This window comes from Panicum hallii, chromosome 9 (assembly GCF_002211085.1).
Source record: "Panicum hallii strain FIL2 chromosome 9, PHallii_v3.1, whole genome shotgun sequence".
NCBI classification, from domain to species: domain Eukaryota; kingdom Viridiplantae; phylum Streptophyta; class Magnoliopsida; order Poales; family Poaceae; genus Panicum; species Panicum hallii.
Genome location: NC_038050.1, coordinates 5,856,100 through 5,876,502, shown reverse-complemented (window position 1 = coordinate 5,876,502; position 20,403 = coordinate 5,856,100). Strand labels below are relative to the sequence as shown.

General features: G+C 47.7%; 3 protein-coding genes and 1 pseudogene across 3 annotated transcripts; 2 read left to right on the top strand and 2 right to left on the bottom strand.

The window, feature by feature from the left end:
* The first annotated feature begins 718 nt into the window (after positions 1–718).
* Positions 719–8,109, top strand: LOC112874861. The gene is made up of 16 exons (XM_025938423.1): positions 719–1,233; positions 1,675–2,034; positions 2,113–2,253; positions 2,403–2,535; positions 2,626–2,739; positions 2,836–2,984; positions 3,702–3,794; positions 3,932–3,992; positions 4,109–4,441; positions 4,883–5,009; positions 5,092–5,191; positions 5,506–5,575; positions 5,647–5,799; positions 6,442–6,537; positions 6,788–7,104; positions 7,523–8,109. Exons 1-16 carry the CDS (start codon positions 1,171–1,173, stop codon positions 7,712–7,714), a joined length of 2,502 nt encoding a protein of 833 aa, XP_025794208.1. The 5' UTR covers positions 719–1,170; the 3' UTR covers positions 7,715–8,109.
* Positions 8,110–8,648: 539 nt separating this feature from the next.
* Positions 8,649–9,869, top strand: LOC112877335 (uncharacterized protein At1g28695-like). Its single transcript, XM_025941628.1, has 3 exons — positions 8,649–8,804; positions 8,921–9,298; positions 9,378–9,869. Exons 1-3 carry the CDS (start codon positions 8,649–8,651, stop codon positions 9,867–9,869), a joined length of 1,026 nt encoding a protein of 341 aa, XP_025797413.1.
* A 418-nt stretch (positions 9,870–10,287) lies between these two features.
* On the bottom strand, positions 10,288–14,008 carry LOC112876297 (4-hydroxy-3-methylbut-2-enyl diphosphate reductase, chloroplastic). The gene is made up of 10 exons (XM_025940374.1): positions 13,652–14,008; positions 13,331–13,527; positions 12,869–13,048; positions 12,611–12,742; positions 12,441–12,515; positions 12,247–12,352; positions 12,057–12,151; positions 11,142–11,327; positions 10,900–10,986; positions 10,288–10,770 (listed from the first exon to the last, which is right to left on the bottom strand). Exons 1-10 carry the CDS (start codon positions 13,896–13,898, stop codon positions 10,705–10,707), a joined length of 1,371 nt encoding a protein of 456 aa, XP_025796159.1. The 5' UTR covers positions 13,899–14,008; the 3' UTR covers positions 10,288–10,704.
* A 1,132-nt stretch (positions 14,009–15,140) lies between these two features.
* LOC112877311 lies at positions 15,141–18,146 on the bottom strand (annotated as a pseudogene).
* Positions 18,147–20,403: the final 2,257 nt, after the last annotated feature.

Genomic DNA, 20,403 nt, shown 5'->3' with positions numbered 1-20,403 from the left:
GCGACTCGCGAGGCGTGGCGTTGCCACTCGTCGTGATGGGACTCGTCAGGATAGATAGACAGAGGGAAAACCCCCAAGCCAAGCACGCGCGCGTACACCTACCTGTACGGGGCACGAGCTCATTACGAATTCATACGGCTCGCGTAGAACCTGGGCGTGCTCGTACCTGATTCAACTCCTCCCCTCAGAAGGCCGGCCGATCAATCAACGGCCCATTTAAGCGCGGCAGCAGGAGTAGTTTGCCAAAAAAGACACTGGTGGAGTACGACCTCACCGTCAGGGGATTTCGTGCTGCTCCCGTCTCTGAAAAAAGGACAGGAAGTTAGGGGGCGCTCAACGGAATCCGCCGAACGAGATGGCAAGCGAGACTTCATTCACATTCGTTCGTTCAAACGGGTGGGAGGCTGCTGCCACCGCTGCCGACTCGCCTCCGCAACGGTACGACGAACCGAGGCTGGCGGCGCCTCCGTCCGAGTCCCCCGCCCGAAGACCCGTGCGCGCGGCTACCGAACGGCCGGACGGACCGGTGGCACGCGGCCGTAAATAGGCCCCGACCCCGCGCCCTCTCTCGTAACTCCACCCCCCGGGTGCAAAACGCCGCGGCCGTGAAGCCCTACCGGGCAGCGAGAGGAGGAGGGGGGGAAGGGATAATTAATTGCGGTTAATTCGTTTTTCCCGGTTTAATAATATCTCGCGGCTCTGCTGGCTGGCTGGCTGGCTCCTGGCGCTGCCCCTGCGTGCCTTTCTCCCCTCCTCACTGCCCCCACGGCTGCTAGTAGCCTTCACGACTAAATCCACCACCACTCCCGCACACCTCACCTCTCCCCCGCGTCGCCTCCTGCCTCCCTCCCTCTGCGCGTCGGGCGGGCAGCTCCCGGGGGGCGGCACCGAACCCTAATCGCTCCGGGCGGCATCGATCCGCCCCAGCGGCCGGCCGCCGGGCGAGGCGCGGCGGTGGTTGCGCTCGCGCTCGGGGCGCGGGTCCCGAGGTGGGGGCTCGAGGAGGGCGCGGTGGGCCCCGCTCCAGGCGGGGCGGCGCGGGCGTGAAGGCGGGGGCGGGGAGGGGTTGGGATTTTCGCGCGGGACGATGAGGCGGTGGCTCGCGGCCGCGGCGTCGCCTGCGGGGCCGTGAATGGGAGCGGCGGGGCGCTGCGGGCGGCGGCTGCGAACATGGAGAGCGGGGCACCGCCGCGCGGCGGGCGCGGGAGGGTGCTTTGGCTCGTCAGCGTCGAGGTGAGCTGCTGCCCCGATCCGGTGCGGGCGGGCGTCGGGAGCGGGGTGCACGGAGCTGGTGGATTTGGGGCGAAATGGCCGGGAAATTGCGGGGGTTTGAGCCGGCTCTGGGCGGATTTGGTATGGGCTGATGCGCGTCTCGTGCTCTGAGGCTGATTTGGGAGATTCGACTTGCTGTTGCTGCTGCGTAGGGTTTTACTGTTTTGCTCCGCACTGTTGGGGGCAAGAAGTGTTTCTCTCGGAGCTATTTTTGGATGTTTGGGCCACAGCCAAGTATAGTTACATCAGAGTCTGATCATTTTTGGTGGATTTCTTGATGTTTGCCTTCTCAAGTTGCGAATATTTATGGGTTCCTATAGGTTGCGGTCAAGTGCCTCTGAAAGGAGCTGCGCTTTTGTATTGATCTTTACGATTTCCTTTCATTCTTTTCTCTTGCTGCAGATTGTGTTGATTCTAGTCTGTACTCAAGGAGCTGGTGCGGATTCTGGCGAAAGCAAAGCATTGTTTCCGCAAGACGTGGAAGCTGGAGAAAAGGATGTTTACCTTAGCCACTCTTGCATCCATGACGAGATACTGCATCAGCGGCGGCGAGCTGGGAGGAAGGAGTACTCTGTCATGCCACAAGTGTACCATGAGTCTCAGGAAAAAGCGGAGCACGTAAGAGGACGACACTTGTTGAGTTTGTCGTCTTCGCGTGCTCCACAGAGGAATGTCAGGAAGCCAATACGCATATACCTCAATTATGATGCTGTCGGGCACTCGCCTGACCGGGATTGTAAAAGAGTTGGTGACATCGTGAAGGTCTGTTTGTCGCATTAGCTTCTCATTGCGTCAGCAGCTGTTTATAAACCCTTTAATTTTGATGTTTCTGTTTGGTAGCTTGGCGAGCCTCCTGTACCTTCAGCACCAGGAACCCCTATATGTGATCCTCATGGCGATCCACCACTGGTGGGAGACTGCTGGTACAATTGCACCCTTGAGGACATAGCTGGGGAGGACAAGAAGCAGCGGCTCCGGAAGGTGCAATTCTTGTGCCTTTTATTGTCCCTCTCTATAGTTTCAGTTAAAAACAATCCAAACTGACTTGATGACTGTTATAGAAGATGGAACTTTGCTATCCCCATGTGTTCTTGACTTCTGTTTTGTATGTTATTTGAGCCATTTGACAGGCACTGGGACAAACAGTAGAGTGGTTTAGAAAAGCTCTAGCTGTTGAACCTGTCAAGGGGAACCTGCGGCTCAGTGGGTACTCAGCTTGTGGTCAGGATGGAGGTGTACAGCTCCCCCATGCGTATGTTGAAGGTATTACATCGTCACGATGAGTCGTTTTCTCAGTCTTGCCTTCTGATTGCCTGACTCTATATTGTCATATGAACCTCTCTTGAATCACAGATGGTGTTGCTAATGCTGATTTAGTCCTCTTAGTAACAACTAGACCGACGACAGGTAATACCCTTGCATGGGCTGTGGCCTGCGAACGTGACCAGTGGGGTCGGGCCATTGCAGGTTTGTCAACCAACACACACTTGCATACAAACATTCAAATGTGGGGGATCTTATAATGTTATTCTGACCCAATGTGTACATTCCATTTGCTTTTAGGACATGTTAATGTGGCCCCTCGCCATTTGACAGCTGAAGCAGAAACATTACTTTCAGCTACTCTAATACATGAGGTCATGCATGTTCTAGGCTTTGATCCGCATGCCTTCACACATTTTCGTGATGAAAGGAAGAGGAGACGTGGTCAGGTACTCAGCAAAGTCTTTGCTCACTTTATTCTCGCGATACATTTTCTTTTGCTTAATAGAGAGTAGAGACCCTAATGCTCAGAACTCCCCATGACTAGAGCGCTAAAAATTCGATGGACGATGTCAGCTTAGCCCATTTGTTGAATAGGCTATTCGGCAGTTACCCTATGAGCCTAATAAGAGGGCTTGAGAAAGTTTAAATGCTTCAAGCATAAAAGTGCTTATAAGTTGCAGGATTGGAAGTTAAGCTAAAACCTTTTGGTTGTCATATAGAAAGATGATGTTATTGAGTGTTTACACTATAACAATCATTGTGACTTGTTTTATGCGATAACTGTAAGCAAGCTGAGAAAGGCATGTAAGCTTCTGTCAGTTGGGCAACCAGTTCACCATGGAATTTATGGTAAAATGCATGCCTGCAAATGTTTATGGATAACTTTGTGAATGTTTATTAGAGGAAAAGAATAAAATTCCACACAACATGGCATGCTTAGTGTATCGGGCCAGGATTTGTGAAGAATGGTTTGAATCATGTGGAGCTTTGGGAACTAGTGCGTGGCACCAGACCTTGTTTCCCAGTATTGCTCTACTCGAAAAATGTCATGTTCACTGTATTGATGAGTAGCACAGCCTGAAAAATGAAAACTGCGTCGAAATTCTTTCTTTATCTTGATAGATTATTCCCCTCTTTCAATGTTTTTCTACTCGTTCGTTCAGGTTACTGTTCAGACTTTGGACGAAAAGCTTGGAAGAATGGTTACTCGTGTTGTCCTACCTCGAGTAGTAATGCACTCCAGACATCACTATGGAGTAAGTTGTAACTAAAGATGTGAAAGACTGTTAAATCTTTCGAATCATTTGTGGCTGTGGCTTTTTTTCCCCATTTCCATGCTCTTTACATATGGAAAAAATGCTTTATATAAACTGACCTTTCTTTCTTATGTTAGGCATTTTCCCAAAACTTCACTGGGTTGGAATTGGAAGATGGGGGAGGCAGGGGTACCTCAGGTAGATATCTAGCATGTGTCCTTTATAGTTTGATTCTTGGATTCACTGATATATATTTGTATTACGCAAGTATCCAAACACCTTCAATTGTTTTTTGACATTTGGTATACTATTAGGTTCACATTGGGAGAAAAGACTCTTAATGAATGAGATCATGACTGGGTCAGTGGATACAAGATCGGTGGTTTCAAGAATGACTTTAGCATTATTGGAGGACAGTGGATGGTATCAAGCTAATTACAGCATGGCTGAGCATTTAGATTGGGGTCGGAATCAGGGAACAGAGTTTGCTATATCTCCTTGCAATTCGTGGAAAGGGGCATACCACTGCAACACAACTCAACTATCAGGATGCACATATAATAGAGAAGCAGAGGGTTACTGCCCTATAGTAAACTATAGTGGGGACTTGCCCAAATGGGCTCAATATTTTCCCCAAGCCAATAAAGGTATGCCCAAATGTAGCATGGATTACCTTCTGACATTAAAAAGGATGTTAAGTGATGTGGAAACTTGAAAGTAATTTAAGCTTCCTGTTTGTTTTTTCCCCTTTTGTTGAACTCCCTACTAGTTCTTGCACTCATTCCTACTCTTCCAGTCACAAATAAGCGCCCTTTTTATTTTTGTCTGTGCTAATTGTGTACAAAATTTGGTTGAGTTGTGGAGATAAGGCCACGATTCAGCATTCTATGTTTTTCTAAATAACAAAAGGTACCTGTTTAACATAAACACGATATTGTCTAATCTAGGAAGTTGTCTCCTGTCGTGATGTCTTGAGCTGTCATGCTTTCTTATCCTCTTTTTAATTGGAATTGGATTAAAGTCTGTATTTAGTATGCTGCACTTTTTTATATTGCATATGATATATGTTCGGGATTTGATGTTTGCAGGTGGTCAGTCTTCATTAGCAGATTACTGCACATATTATGTTGCTTATTCCGATGGTTCATGCACTGATGTAAATAGCGCACGGGCACCTGACAGAATGTTAGGTGAAGTGCGAGGAAGTAATTCAAGGTGAGGTCACAGACTACAATTTCGATATATGTTCAACTACATTCACTAGTTGCATTGTAATTATAAATTTGTTAATAAGCAGGTGCATGGCCTCAACTCTAGTGCGAACGGGCTTTGTCCGTGGATCTATGACCCAAGGAAATGGCTGCTATCAGCATCGCTGCACAAACAACTCATTAGAGGTGAATATATTTCATAGTTCATTCTGTCAGTCTGCACTAGGTTTACTTTGCATTCTTTGGATCCTGTTGTCTTTTTCTAGTGCTGAGTTTTCTTTTCTTGGAGTGCCTTTGTTATTTTCCGATATTCATCATGATTACCACAAATATAGTTGTACACATCAAGACCACCCCTGCAACAGTTCAATATTAGTTTTTCTATTTCCTTACTTTTTCCTAATTAGGTACATCGCAAAATCTGATGTTGTTCTTAAGTAGCTTCCTAACTTTTTTCTAATGTTTACCTTGTCCTGTGTTTGGAAATTCATGCTGTTTAGGTTGCTGTTGATGGAATCTGGAAGTCATGTCCACAATCCGGTGGGCCTGTTCAGTTCCCAGGATTCAATGGTGAGTGTTGTTACCTAAGGTGTATCACATCAGTATATCTTTTTCTTATACAAGTTTATTTTATGCTGAAGGGGAATTAATTTGCCCGGCGTATCATGAGTTGTGTAATACTGTACCAGTCCCTGTGACTGGCCAGTGTCCCAAATCGTGTAGTTTTAACGGTGACTGCATCGATGGGACCTGTCACTGCTTCCCTGGGTTTCATGGACGTGACTGCAGCAGAAGTGAGTATATTTTATTCCCCCGACGATCAAAGTGGATGTTTGTTTTTTCTTCTGAACATCACTCTTTTTTGGCATCTTCTCTAATGTCAAAACTGTTGCTGTTCCTATGAAGATATAATTCTAGTCACTAATACCATTTCGATACGATGTTATTTTCATTGTTTCAGAGCAATATGTTAGTAAAGATCATGAAATTATACGTTAAAGAATTACTTTAATGAAAAGTCTACAAATATCGATTTCCATATGACATATTGTAGTGCTTGTTTGTATTTGAGTGGTCAAAGCTCTCAACATTTGACTGTAGGCATTCTCAAGTGGCATTTATATGTGATAAATAAATTGGGTGTTCAAGGGATATTTTTAGATGCAAGCAATACCACCGAATAATAGTTTAGGTGAGAGAAGTGGCATGCAGCATTTTGTTGTTTGCTTCATGTATATTGTCATTTGTTATTTATAATATGAACTATATAGGATGTGTTGGTTCTTGCAAAACCAACATTGTGCGTTTAGAGATGTAGCAAGGTTCTGGTGTTTGAAAGCTGTTGAAAATTTCACAGTTGCTGCCTTCTGATATATTGTAGTATTCATTCGGTTATACCTCACAAATTCACTAACTATTGTTGGTGTGGTGAACAGGATCTTGTCCAGACAAGTGCAGTGGCCATGGTATATGCAAAGCTAATGGGATCTGTGAATGTCAAAGTGGATGGACAGGGATTGATTGTTCAACAGGTGAGGTTTTAGCTACTGATTTTTTTATTTACTAAATGGACACATTGCTTGTTGAGTTGGATTCGTGATATACATGACATGGTGAAAGATTTTGCTTGACAGCTGTCACAGTAGGGATTTTGAAGTGTGTGATGAATGGCATGCCTTATGCTGTCTATGTTTGCAAACTATATTTTGTTTTTGCTCAGAATTGTTGCTCTGTTCTTATTCATGTAAACAAGAAGTAACATCCTCCTTTCTTCTTATGCAGCGGTCTGTGATGAACAATGTAGTTTGCATGGAGGGGTTTGCGATAACGGTAAATGTGAGTTCCGTTGTTCAGATTATGCGGGCTACACATGTCAAAAGGGTTCTACAATACTGCCCAGCCTGTCAATGTGTCATGATGTACTTGTTAGAGATTCGGATGGGCAGCATTGTGCACCAAGTGAACTCAGCATACTACAACAGCTTGAAGCTGTAGTTCTGGTGCCAAATTACAATAGGTTGATGCCAAGTGGACGGACCTTCCTTAACTTCTTCAACAATGCCAACTGTGCAGCAGCTGCGAAGCGGCTGGCCTGCTGGGTATTGCTTTCTTCCACCATTTCTGTTATCATGATTTTCCCTGTACTCTTTGTATCAAACATTTTAACTTAAGCTTGTCATTGCGTACTCATTTCAAGATTAGGCGCTTCCGCGCACTGTTTCTGGAAACAAAAAACAATAACTGGAAGAGCACACATCTCATCTTAAGTCAACCAACAAGCGGCACTTTAGATAAGCATGTTTACAAAATAGATGTCAGGATGTATCTTATGCTAACTTTGGTGCTATTTAAGCTAATTGCTAGCATATGACTGTCCTTACTATGTTCCTTATCTAGTGCCATCAATTATATCACTTTTGTCATTTGGAGAATACTAGATATTGTTTTAATGTGACTTTAGCAAATTTGTCATCTAGCAATGAATAAACTTGTCCTGATTAAATTCCTCTTAATCAGATCTCGATTCAACGGTGTGACGAGGATGGGGACAACAGGCTTCGGGTATGCTACTCTGCATGCGAATTGTACAATACTGCTTGTGGAGCGGGTCTGGATTGCTCAGACCAGACCCTTTTTAGCAAGAGGGAAGAAGAAGAGAAAGGTGTTCCGTGCACAGGATATGGCGAGAAGAAATCTTTCTGGCTATAACTTCTCCCGAGCTTCTTCCCTTGCTGCTCTGGAAGAAGCTCAGCAATTGTGTAAAGTATAATTGACTGTTTTCTCTTCTTTTTTTCCTTTTCATCCACTACTTCCCAATTGTAGGATACGGGAAGTAGGAGGTCCATTTCACCTAGGTGCCTGAAGATGGGTGCCTGGTGTACAAGCTGTGTTGGTGTGGGCTCTTTGTTAGAAGGTTAGTCTGACTGGAAGAGGGGAGTTGTGGGAGATGGAGGTGGATGGTAGATTCTTCGTTTTCGCTTCAGAAATAGTGAAGGGAATGTAAAGGTTGATGTGTGTTGTAATCCATGATCCTTAACAGAATCATTTCAATGAGAGCCCGTGTTGTGTCTGATGCCTTTTAGGTGTCGTTGGCCTGAAGCAAATCCATGATCCCAACAGTCAATACTATGGCCTAACTCTCTTATGGATAAATTCATCATAGAATCGATGTAGCCGTCTTTTGCTTTTATTGGACGTTTCAGAAGGCAATGCGCGAGGGTTCGATGTGTGATCATGTTGCATTGAGGCTGCTCTGGAAGTTTGACTTGAAAAGCTTGTTGCAATGCCAGAATGGAGCCTAACAAAGCAACCTGCAGGCCATTTCCTCATGCCGGCGCGTTGGAGGGTACTCGACGCCATGCGTTTCAGTACATTTGACGTATGTGATCTGGGGAACCTCGTGGTGAATTTTGCGTGATAAACTGTCAGTGCAGATGGGTAGGTCAGCTGCAATCTTCTCATGACTGCCCATGCACATCTCTTCTTGTATAAAGCCTGAACTAACAGACCCCGATCCATGAGATTCCGCGCGCTTTCTAGCTCGTTCCCAGCCGGTAAAACACCGTCCTTCCATGGTGATCGAACTACAGCAGGCTCTCCTCCGACGGTGAGGAGAAAGGGCGAGCAAAATCGATCCAATCCGATGGGCACGTCGATACTAGATCGGCCGGACCACTGCACACTGAGCCGTGTCGTGGCCCTCGCCACCGTCTGCGTCGTCGTCGTGGTTTGCACGTACGCGACGTCTTCTCCGGCCGGGAAGGACCAGAAATACAACATATGGCGCCGGCGATCACCGGCAAGTCTAATTTCTAGTGTTCAAATCACCAGTTCCTTTTCAGGGTTGTCATCACTGCAGCCTAATCATCCCTAAACCCTAGCTTAATTCTTGGCATTGCCAAAATGGATTGCCAGACCGCCTTCGCTCCCGACAACGATCTGGAGGTGGCGCTGCGCGGCGCGGCGTACGCGAACAGGACGCTGATCCTCACCGTGCTGAACGAGGCGTACGCGGAGGAGGACAGCCTGCTCGACCTCTTCCTGCGGAGCATGAGGGAAGGGGACGGCACCGCGCAGCTCATCGACCACGTCCTCTTCGTGGCCATGGACCGGCAGGCCTTCCGGCGGTGCAGGAGCCTCGCCGGCCTCAGGTGCTACCTGCTCCGGCAGCGGGACGGCGACGACCTCTCGTCGGAGCAGCTCTACATGTCCGACGGCTTCATACGCATGATGTGGCGGCGGATCCGCTTCCTCGGCGACGTCCTCAAGCACGGCTACAGCTTCATATTCACTGTGCGCACGCCTGAGATCATTCATGCGCGCCGCCTTGATGTGACACAAGCTTAGATTTTGGCGTGCTGATTTTTGCAAGGACATGGACGTGATGTGGCTGAGGAACCCGTTCCCGAAGCTGGACGTCGGCGACGGCGAGGACCTCCTGATCAGCTCCGACAAGTTCAACGGCGAGGCGCGCGACTACGTCGGCAACGAGCTGAACACGGGCTTCTTCTTCGTGGCGTCCAACGCCCGGACGGCGGCGCTGTTCGACGAGTGGCACGCGGCGCGGCGGGCCTCGCCGGGGATGAAGGAGCAGGACGTGCTGAACCGGATGAAGCGGCGCGGCGCGTTCCGCCGGCTCGGCGTGCGCGCGCGCGTCCTGGAGACGGCGCGCTTCAGCGGCTTCTGCCAGGACAGCCGCGACGCGGCGCAGGTGGCCACCGTGCACGCCAACTGCTGCCGCACCAAGCGGGCCAAGGTCGCCGACCTCAGGGCCGTCCTCCGCGCCGCCGGGCGGCTGAACAGGACGGCGGCGGGCCTGATGAGGTGGCCGGCGCACTCGGAGTGCGTGAGATCGTGGACGTGACTCGTGAGAGGGGAGACCAGGAACGCCTGGTACTGAGGTCTAGTGTTGTTGTTCTTGCCTTTAGTCCCCAGCTAACGATGCAGCACTGTAGCACTCATTACTACTTTAACAAAAAAAAATTGGTTAACCAAAAGTAGGCTATCTAATGGAGAAAAGAAAACATAGCAACTCTGAATTTCTGATCTGTAAAATGCAAGAAGCAACATTCGTTGGTGATTTGGGAAGGTATGCTTCGTTGCTTTAGGCCTATAACATGCATAGAGCCCATTTGCACGTCAGATTTACAGAGCGGTCGTGAAAGCATTACCCATCATCGGACATCAAGCTCCGCAAGTTTGACATGTCCCGTATTTAAGTAAAGAAATAATACGAGAAAGTATGATAGCAGAATTGCAGAAATGAAAGAAAAGCACTAGAGTAATGAACGTTTCAATGTCATTTCTTCTACAACTGGTGATACATCAAGACTGGACTGGACTAAAACTTTTAATACAGAGGAACTCTGCATTTCTGCACTTGTGTAGGTACATGAATTCCTGCATCTGAGCTCAATGCACGAACTAACACGTGAGATTTTCTTCATATGGAAGAGGCACTTCCCTGACACTAATTTAAGGGCCAAAAAGTCACAAAAGCTGATGGAACTGTTATCCATAGGAATGATTACAACAATTTCTTTTCCACCAGACTATAAATCCGAGCACAAGGGCAGTGCCTCGTGGTAATACGTGCCTAAATCGTAACATTCTTATCTACTGTACAAGCATTGCCCGTGCAACAGTTCTACTAGCCTTTGCCAAGCCATCAGCTATTACACTCTTTTCCTGCTTAGAATTCAGGCAACCTGCAAAATTTCCTGACGCTTGATCTCGAATACCTTCTGAAGCGCATCCTCAACAACCTGCATAAGCAGAACGTTCACATCATTGCTACACAGATTACATTTATCCATTCTGCATAATATGCGCACTAGTACAAGCACTCTATAGAAAAGAAGCACTTAAACTAGATCCGTACAGCTATACATTACCTTGTCTGGAGTTGAGGCACCAGAAGTAACACCAATTGTAATAGGCCCCTCAGGTAACCAGTTCTCTTTCTCGACAAGTTCACCATGCTGTTAAACAATCCAAATTTCAGTAAAATTTCTAATTTCTCCTTTTTCTGGTTTCCTAGTTATTCAACGCAAAATCTCTTCAAAATTCTATTGTTTTCCCAAAAAAAACTATCTTGGTTAAATAAAGAAGCGTCAGTGGAGGGCTTAAGAAGTACATTTAGCTTGTAGCTGATCCTGTTTCCTGGGCCAATCCTTTGCTCACTGTCAATCCAGTAGGATGGAATTCCACTAAGTTCTCCGATTTCTTGCAAATGAGAGGTATTACTGGAGTTCCACCCTCCAACAACCAGAATAAGGTCAACTTTCTCCTTCACCAGCTGATACATAGCATCTTGTCTTTCCTGAGGTATCAAATGGATGGATATATATATATATATCAACATAGCATATGTCAAAGCATATATTTATCTCCTAAAGAAACATTTTCTAAAACCAAAAATAGAGCAAATTAAATCAGCTATGATCCATTTAACATTGATTTAAGATAAGGATATGCAATATAGCTGTCTCAGTTTCCTTTTGCAGGCTGCAAGGGGACTGTATTGGACCATGAATGACATAACTGCTACCACCAACTGTATACTACCATTCTCTAAACATTACATTACAAGGTACACTCACACACACAGAGACCAAAGATCCACATTATAGCCTCACATAAAGATTAACTAGTGCTATAAGATTGCTGCTTCCATTATTAAATATATCGCATAGAGTACTTATGAAGTAGGTGTTGGTTGTGCGAGGTTTGTATTTTTGGTGACTCCGTTCCAGTTCCACTTCCACATGATCAATGAGAACATGCAGTGGTGTGCCCATTAAATATGAATATGGACAATTTTGGAACGAAAACTTCTTTGAAAAGTGAGAATGATGTTCCCTTAGGTAGAAATATCTTTCATTCAGCAATGGAGCAACCAAGATAAGATAGAAACAACCAGTTTTCTGAAATAATCAAGAAACTATTATGTTTTGGAATGCATCGCAAAATATCAAAAATAGAGTTGAAGGTCGGGGCTAGAAGATTTTGGGTTGCGCAAACTGACATATCTGTTGGAAAGGCACACTACCTGAGTAGCATCACAAATTGTGTTGAAGGCCATGAAGTGATCATTGACATTTTCAACTCCATGCTTTTGCATCATAGTCCTCTCAACAAGTTTCCCTATAAATCATAAAGAACTAAAATCAGAATGGGTGTGTGCTAAAATCAATTTTTATTGCACTATAAAGGAAGCAGGGAGTGGCATCATAACCCACCGATTTCTTCAGTTTCTCCTTTAAGCATTGTTGTTTGATTTGCAATGCCCACCTTATCAAGATCAACATCAGGATCAAATCCTGGAGAAACAGCATTTTTGAATTTCTGCAGATTGTATCAAACAGTTTAGTTAGCCATTTCTTTCCAACATGCCAGTAAATGACATAGCCCGAGCAAAGTCATCAGTCCTCACCTCAAGGAACGCCTCTTTTGTTGAGCTAGACCCATCAAGTTGGCCACCAAGTATATAATCACACACATAGGTTGCCTGTTACAGTTGTAAACATTTCAACTTTCTTATCTTCAGATGCCTTCAATACAAAGTCCGAAAGAACAGCAGAATACAAAACTCATTAGATGTACCTCTGCTATATTCTTCACAATGATGTGCTTTCCTGCAAAAGAAGCAGTGGCAACAGTTTCTTCATGGGAATATTTTCCGTGAATAATTGAAGTGTATTCACTCTTCTTGTGCTTTTCGACCATGTTCCAGACCTATATTGAATGATGAATTTCATCAGACTGATATAGTAAAATTTTCACTTGAGGAATAACAAGTGCCGAGTGGCACAAACTGACAAAGGGCTTAACACAAGGGGTGTCTCTGAAAGGAAAATATACCTTTGAAACCCAAGGGCAGGTTGTATCAACTATCTGCACTTTCTTCTCATTCAGTGTGTACATCTCCTCCACAGCAGCTCCAAATGCAGGCAACACGACAACATCGCCTTTTTCAACAACATTGAAATCCTTGATACCCGCATCAACAGGAATGGTTTCTACACCCATCTCATCCAACCTCTGCACGCATCCAATCAAAAGAATTCAAGTCAGTTATGTACGTGGCATCTCGCAACAAAAAAAGAAAGAAAGGTGAGATTATGACTTCTGCTTTGAACACTGAGACCTAATGAATCTGGAGTTCAAAAGTGAACATGTTGACCAATACAATTATGCCTTTTATCCCTGAATTAGGCAAAATCTCATTATTTGTGCCCTTGTACAATCTCTACTGCTCGTAAGAGACACCCATCACCATGGTTACGAGTGGGAGAGTTCAGCGATTACGGGTAGTGCTGTTACCTTGTTGACGGTGGGGTTGTGGATGATCTCGTTGGTGAGCCAGATGCGCTCCTCGGGGAACTGCTTGCGCGCCTCGTAGGCGATCTGCACGGCGCGCTCGACGCCCCAGCAGAAGCCGTAGGCCTCCGCCAGCTTCACGGTGACGGGGCCCCAGGTGTGCTGGTTGCCGTTCTCCTTGAGCGTCTTGATCACATCACCTGCGAAACAGAATCCGGCGCCCCTCGTGAGCTAATCAGGGCAATAACCGACGGATCGGGTGGCCGTCCCCTCCCCGTCCCCCTCGCGGCGGGCTCGCGCAGCTTTGCTACTAGTAGCACTCACTGGTGTACTCCTGGCTCATGAGCTCGAGCGTCTCCTTCTTGTGCCCGAAGCCCTTGCGGTTGTAGTTGTCGCTCCGGGTGAGGTTGTGGCGGAAGGCCTTCTTGTCGAAGTCCGGGTCGAGCGACGCGGACGCCGAGGAGGACGGCGGGGAGGCGTCGCATCGCACGGAGGAGGGCGCGCGGCGGCGCCCGCGGCGCCCGCCCGGGGCGAGGAGCGCGGAGCGGAGGTGCGTGGTGATGGTCGCCATCGCGGGCGTGGGCCTCGTGGCGGAGTTGCCGCGGGGGAGCACTAGCGGAGAAGCAGCAGGAGGAGCCAGGAGGCGGACGGCGAAGGAATGGGAGGGGGGATGTCTCGGGCCCCCGCGCGCTCTTTCTTATCCCTGCGACTCTCGCCGTCCCACCCCGCGGCCGTCTGACTCCGCGGGCCCACGTGGGGCGGGACGGGAAGGGATATTCCGTGGCGCGCGAGGTCCGCCGGCCCCTGTCCTCTTGCAGAAGCCGGAGGCGACGGGTCAGCATGGGCCAAGGCCAGAGAGGAGGCCGGAACGGCCGGTCGGGTCGGGCATCGGCGGCACGTTTCCCTGACCGGCCAAATTGTGCGAGGACCCGGGTGGCGCGCGCGGCTCGATCTTTTCTGTTGCTGGGGGTCTGAATTTCTGTGGGCCGGTGGAAGAGACGCTGGACGGCGGAACTGCTGGCTGACACGTTCGTGATAGCACTCTGCGACAGGGCGGTGTCGAGAGAGGGACTCGTGGGCGGTGGCATGCGCGGATCGCCACGATTTTGGTCGCTTTTCCTCCCTGTGTTTCGTATGGTGGTACCAGGATTAGCTACAAATTCGGCGGGTCGGTCACACGTCCCAACAGCCTTTTGCGTACGTGTGACTTCAGTGCTTCGTCCAGTTATGTATTTTTTTTTGAGGTAAAATTAAGGAGTGAGCATGGAAGAAACAGTTTTCAGCTACTAAGACACCGAAAAAATAAGGCACAAGCAGGCAGAATCCAAGATGGCGATGCTTATGGTCAAACGGTGCGGGTGCGACTTCCAAACACATGCCTATCACGCTGACCGAACTGTCCTCTTTGCCGGCAACGTGGGTGGAAACCTGAAAACCGCGCGACACGTGAAGCCGGGTTCAACAACATGTGCCTGGAAAAAAAAGGGGGGCTCCACGGCGCATGCGCCGCCGCTCCCGAGTCTTGGGTGGACTCGCGCGCCGTTTCTTCCCAAACTCCTCGCTTCAAATGTCGTAGGCATGCCAATAATGTTGCGGGCGACCGCACCGGCGGCCCGAGCGGAGACTGGCCAGGGCGGCGCGCCAGCTGCCAGGTGAGCTTCCACGGCAGCAACCCCGCGCCGTTGCAGCGCGGCGGCGCAGGTATATATGGTTGCGCGCTGGCCTCCCCAGCGATCGGTGCCGCCGGCCGCTCCCGCAGGCACGGCTCGGGAGCCCGATCGTGCCCGTGACTAGTGGCGTCGGTGGAGCCTGAGCAGGTAAGCGCCGCGCTGGATCGGTGCCGGCTCCTGGTTCGTTTTGCACAGTCCAATCTGATGAGAGCACAGCATGTCGGCATGCTCAGATGCTCTCCATGTCCAAGCCCCTCAGGATTTCCATGCGCCTGCTTCCCTCAAGCTTCACGGTCCAAACAAATTCCCCCACAGCACGGTGCACACACGCTAGTAGTAGGAAACAAAGTCTCAGCGTCTCACGCGCGCACGAAAAACTGTTTCTGTAACTCTTACAGGGACACGACGACATGGCTTATTCCGTGGTAACTTCGAGTGCCATCAGGGATCCAAGCAGCTGGAAAAACATGCTCAAGTAGTCATGTACGTCGAGCTTGCTCGGCTTCTTCCTCGTGCCATCCTTAACTATCAGGCCAAATCCTACCGCTGGCGCTGCTCGAACGATGCTCCGTCAAGTTCCTGACGCTTGATCTCAAACATCTTCTGCAGCGCGACCTGCGCACGAGGAATCTGGAGTCAGCTACGCGGTACAGTACTACAACTGCTGAACACTCTGGTGACTGGAGCAGAACACCAATTTCTATTTCCACAACAGGTAATGTATGTACCAAAAAAAAAGAAGAAAAAAGAAAAAGCTGCATAAAAACTAGATTTCCTATGCTACCTTGTCCGGAGTGGAGGCACCAGAAGTGACTCCAACTGTGATGGGTCCCAGGGGCAGCCAGTTCTCATTCTCAACAACCATGCCATCCTGTCAACGCAATTCACTCAAAATTCACACAGATGTACTGGATTGTAATCTCACATGCCTAGAATCTTGGCACCCTTCTCTACACTCTGCACTTGTGCTTCAACTCAGTGCACTCCATGGAGTGTACACACACATCAGCCAACATAGAAATGCATCTGGTGTCCAAGTTACCTTTGTCTTGTGGCTGATCTTGCTCCCTGTTCCGATCCTTCGCTCACCGTCGATCCAGTAAGAAGGGATTCCACAGTGTTCTCCGATTTCTAGCAGATGAGAGGTGTTACTGGAGTTCCATCCTCCAACAACCAGTATGAGGTCAACTTTCTCCTTCACTAGCTTATACATTGCATTCTGTCTCTCCTGATTTGCCAAGACATATATAAAGCGTGTGATCAACATTATCCATAGCCAGGCATTCAGAAACAAACTTGGAGCACGCTGAGGATCAGATGAGCAGACTATCTTTTACAGAGTTACCTGAGTGGCATTGCAAATGGTGTCGAACCTAATGAAGTGTTTGTCGACACTCTCAACACCGTACTTGCGCACCATAGTCTTCTTAACCAGAAGTCCTGAAACACGCAGCAGTATTTTCAAACGTGGTACAATTTCAAAAATGAAGGCATCCACAAATATGTGCAACGATGGAATATCACTGTCAATGATCCTGGGGAGATAACTCACCGATTTCTTCAGTTTCTCCTTTCAGCATTGTTGTTTGATTTACAACGCCCACTTTCTCCAAGTCAGAATCAGGATCGAATCACGGAGATACAGCACTTTTGAATTTCTGCAGTTGCAAAGCAGTTCCGTAAGTTCTAGCTGTTTGATCCTAAAATGCCGGTAAAACCATCCATGATTCTGTTTGTCCTCACTCCCCACCTCAAGAAATTCTTCCTTTGTTGAGCTAGACCCATCCAGTTGGCCTTGAAGGATGTAATCGCACACATACCTCGCCTATAACATCCCAAAAGGCTAGTTATTAAACTTTGTCACATAAGGCATTATTGAGAGGGAAGAAATACAAGCTCATCAGATATGATGTACCTCTGCCATATTCTTCATGATGATGTACCTGTCTGCAAAAGAGGCAGTAGCGATAGTCTCTTCATGGGCATATTTCCCATGGATAATAGAAGTGTAATCACCCTTCTTGTGCCTTTCTACCATGTTCACGACCTAAGATTGAACCATACAGTCCATCACCCAGATAAACAGTAATTAACCAAAGAAGAACAATGAGAAACCTAATTTGAAACCAAGTGGAACAGTTTGATGCGGTGTTTTTCCCTCCAAACCAAGTGAAACAGTTTGGTGTTGTGTTTTTTTTCCCCAGATCAGGAAGAGGCATGCGTACCTTTGAAACCAGAGGGCAGGTGGTGTCAACTATCTGCACATTCTTCTTGTTTAGCCTGAACATCTCATCCACAGAAGCTCCAAACAAAGGAAAGATGACGACATCCCCCTCTTCAACAACATCCAGATCTTTAACACCGGAAACAACCGGAATGATTTCTATCCCCATCTCTTTCAAATTCTGCAAATCCAGAAATGTTCATTGCACATTAGCTTTCGGTTATTTGATATGTCAGAGATTATTTTCGACATGAAAGATTGATCAGATATTTCAATATGGTCACCGTTGATGAGTTTGTAGTTGGAAAGCTCACAGGCAAGCATGCTGGATGGTATAGTACCTTGCTGACGGTTGGGTTGTGGATGATCTGGTTGGTGAGCCAGATGCGGCGGTCTGGGAACTGCTGGCACGCCTCGTAGGCGAGCTGCACGGCGTCCCTGACGCCGAAGCAGAAGCCGTACTTGTCCGCCAGCCTCACGGTCACCATCCCTCTCTCGGCGGCGTACACGCCCCCGCTCTCCTCCACCTTCCCGATCAGCTCGCCTGCACGCACACGCATCGCATCGACCGATCAAACACGTGCTGCGCTGGCACATCTCGCTGGTGATCCATCGTCGAACTCGCTAGTTGCGGGCAGCTTTGATTTTGTTACTAGTTATTACTTGTGTACTGGAGGTCCATGCGGCCCCGGGTCTCCTCCCTGTGCCCGAAGCCCCTGCGGTTGTAGTTGCCGCCGCGGGCGATGTCGCGGCGGAAGGCCTTCTTGTCGAAGTCCGGGTCGCCGGGGGAGCCGCCGCCGCAGCGGACGGTGGAGGGCGGGCCGCGGCGCCGCGCTGCGGGGTGCGCGGCGGCTCCCGGCGCGTAGGAGGGAGCGAAGCCGACGCCGACGCCGACGCAGGGAGGCGCGAGGGCGCTGAACGCCATCTCGAATTCTCGATAGGCCCAACGATCGTTCCCGGGCTTTAGCGCCGCCGCGCGCCGCGTTGGTGGCGCCTAGCCTACGGCGGCGGTTGCTGGATGCTGCGCGACGCCGACGCGCGAACAGTTTAAAAATGGTGAGGCCGCTTTCGGGGCTGAGGCGGGCGTATCCGTTCCTCGGCGTGCAGATGCTGCCGCTGGATGCAGGATCTCCGGATGCTTTTCTCTTCCGGATGCTGGCGATGATCTTTAGCTTTTGACCTCGGTGCCATGGCGCGCACGCGGTGGCCGCGGCGGTCGTCGGGCTGGCGGTTTAAAAATTGGGAGGCCGCTGTCGAGCGTGAGGTGAGCGAATCTGCTCATCGTTGACCGGCACCACCTGGGGATCCTGAAGCCCACACGGTCGCCGCGCTGCGCCACCATATGTTCGGCGGTTCCCCCATTCTGGGCTCTGGCTTGCCCCGAGACGATTCGGAGAATTCCTGCGCGCCAAGCGAACTGGAGCGTGATGCCGCAACTCGCTCGGCTCCAGTGCTCAGATTCAGTGCGCAGTATTGGGCCGGTGAAATGCGACGAGCCCACGCCTGCTGCTGGGATTGGGCTCGTTTCGTTTGCATCTCGGCCCAACGCTAACCTGATTCCTTTGGGTTTGTAACGTACTAATCTTTTCGGGCTGGGCCGCCAAATACTGGACAGTCCCTGTTTCTTTTTGGAATTTTTTTTACCTCCTGAACTTTGGGATAAGTCCGTGTTTTTTTCCTAAATAATCAAACCATTTGTCTGGACTCCTTGAACTCGCGTTAGGGAACATATGACCTCCCTGACTGGTTTCTCTTAATGTGCTTTCTCTTTTTCTTTTATAATTATTTTGGCTGAATCTTTGAAAAACCATAGTAAATTATAAAAAATTATAAAATGTAAAATCCAATTTTGTTACACTTCATATGAGTAGATCTATACAATGAATATATAATATGATATAATTTAGTAATAAATTTTTATTATACTTTTAGATATATATTTTCTATAATTAATTTATATCTAAAGTTTTCGTGGTCCAGTTATGGTGAAATTTTATGGTGGGACAATCAGTATATGCTTGATCTATAATAAAAAATTTATGCTCATTGGATCATGTATGCATGAACAACTAAATTCTAAGCTATATCAGAGACTCTTCAGTTGCTCAAGCATACATGCAGAGACTCTTCAGTTGTTCAAGCATACATGATCCAATGAGCATAAAATTTTTACCACAGCTCAAGAATATAATGATTAGCCCACCATAAAAATTTCACCATAATTGGACCACGAACTGTAGCTATGAATTAATTACAAAAAAGTATATATCTAAAAGTACAACAAATAATTTTCACTAAATTATATCATATCATATGTTCAATGCATAGATCTGCTCATGTGGAGTCCAATAAAATTAGGTTTTTTATTTTATATTTTTCTTATGATTTACTATAATTTTTTAAAAATTCAGCCAAAATAAATATAAAAGAAAAAGAGAAAAACCACTGAGACAAACTAGCCAGAGAGGTCGTGTGTCCGGTGACGCGAGTCCGAGGAGTCCAAGCGGATGATTTCATTATCTAGGGAGAAACACAGACTCATCCTAAAGTTTAGGGGGGAGTAAAAAGGATTTTTTTCCTTTCTTCTCCCACGCACCTTTGGACCCTTGGTCTTGAACTTTAGAGGAGGGATGAAAATTGGATGGAATGAAAGTTTAGGTGCGGGCAGAAGAGCACGATACATGAAAAAAAAGAGTAGCAAATCATTTTTTAAAAAAAAGGAGTAATAGACGTTCATTACTAATACAGATGTGCTTCGTTCATACGATGCTCTAAGGTGTGCTTTGGAAGTGTTTTGGATTTAATTAAAAAACTTTATTTCGATTACATTGGATTACGTATTTTATCCGTAAATAAGATGCCATAATCTGAACCTAGCCCTTTGTACAGTAGTATAACACTAAAGTGTTGCTCCAACTCTAAGCCTCTTCAAAGTTCAAACCAGACGACGGCAGAATTGCTCGAATAGCCAAACATGCCGGTCCATTTTAGCTCGCTGCAGACGCTAACATCCGCCCAAAAAGTCGATTGTCACACGATCACGCCGTGCTACTTGGAGTCACTAACAAGCTAACCTAATCGCTCGACGAAAGCAATCTATGTGATCAAAATTCAGCACGCGCTGGCTCCACACAGTTCATACGCGGTTACCGACCCCTCGATCACAGAGAAAAATTCAGACT

Bases quoted from the DNA above. Each gene is read 5' to 3' on its own strand.
- LOC112877335 (XM_025941628.1), top strand. From the start codon at position 8,649: ATGGGCACGTCGATACTAGATCGGCCGGACCACTGCACACTGAGCCGT. The intron at 8,805-8,920 runs GCAAGTCTAATT...ATGGATTGCCAG, and splicing joins TATGGCGCCGGCGATCACCG to ACCGCCTTCGCTCCCGACAA. The intron at 9,299-9,377 runs GTGCGCACGCCT...GATTTTTGCAAG, and splicing joins GCTACAGCTTCATATTCACT to GACATGGACGTGATGTGGCT.
- LOC112876297 (XM_025940374.1), bottom strand. From the start codon at position 13,898: ATGGCGACCATCACCACGCACCTCCGCTCCGCGCTCCTCGCCCCGGGC. The intron at 13,528-13,651 runs GTGAGTGCTACT...TCTGTTTCGCAG, and splicing joins CATGAGCCAGGAGTACACCA to GTGATGTGATCAAGACGCTC. The intron at 10,987-11,141 runs GTACTTCTTAAG...ATTGTTTAACAG, and splicing joins GGATCAGCTACAAGCTAAAT to CATGGTGAACTTGTCGAGAA.
- LOC112874861 (XM_025938423.1), top strand. From the start codon at position 1,171: ATGGAGAGCGGGGCACCGCCGCGCGGCGGGCGCGGGAGGGTGCTTTGG. The intron at 2,254-2,402 runs GTGCAATTCTTG...GCCATTTGACAG, and splicing joins AGAAGCAGCGGCTCCGGAAG to GCACTGGGACAAACAGTAGA. The intron at 3,993-4,108 runs GTAGATATCTAG...GTATACTATTAG, and splicing joins GGGAGGCAGGGGTACCTCAG to GTTCACATTGGGAGAAAAGA.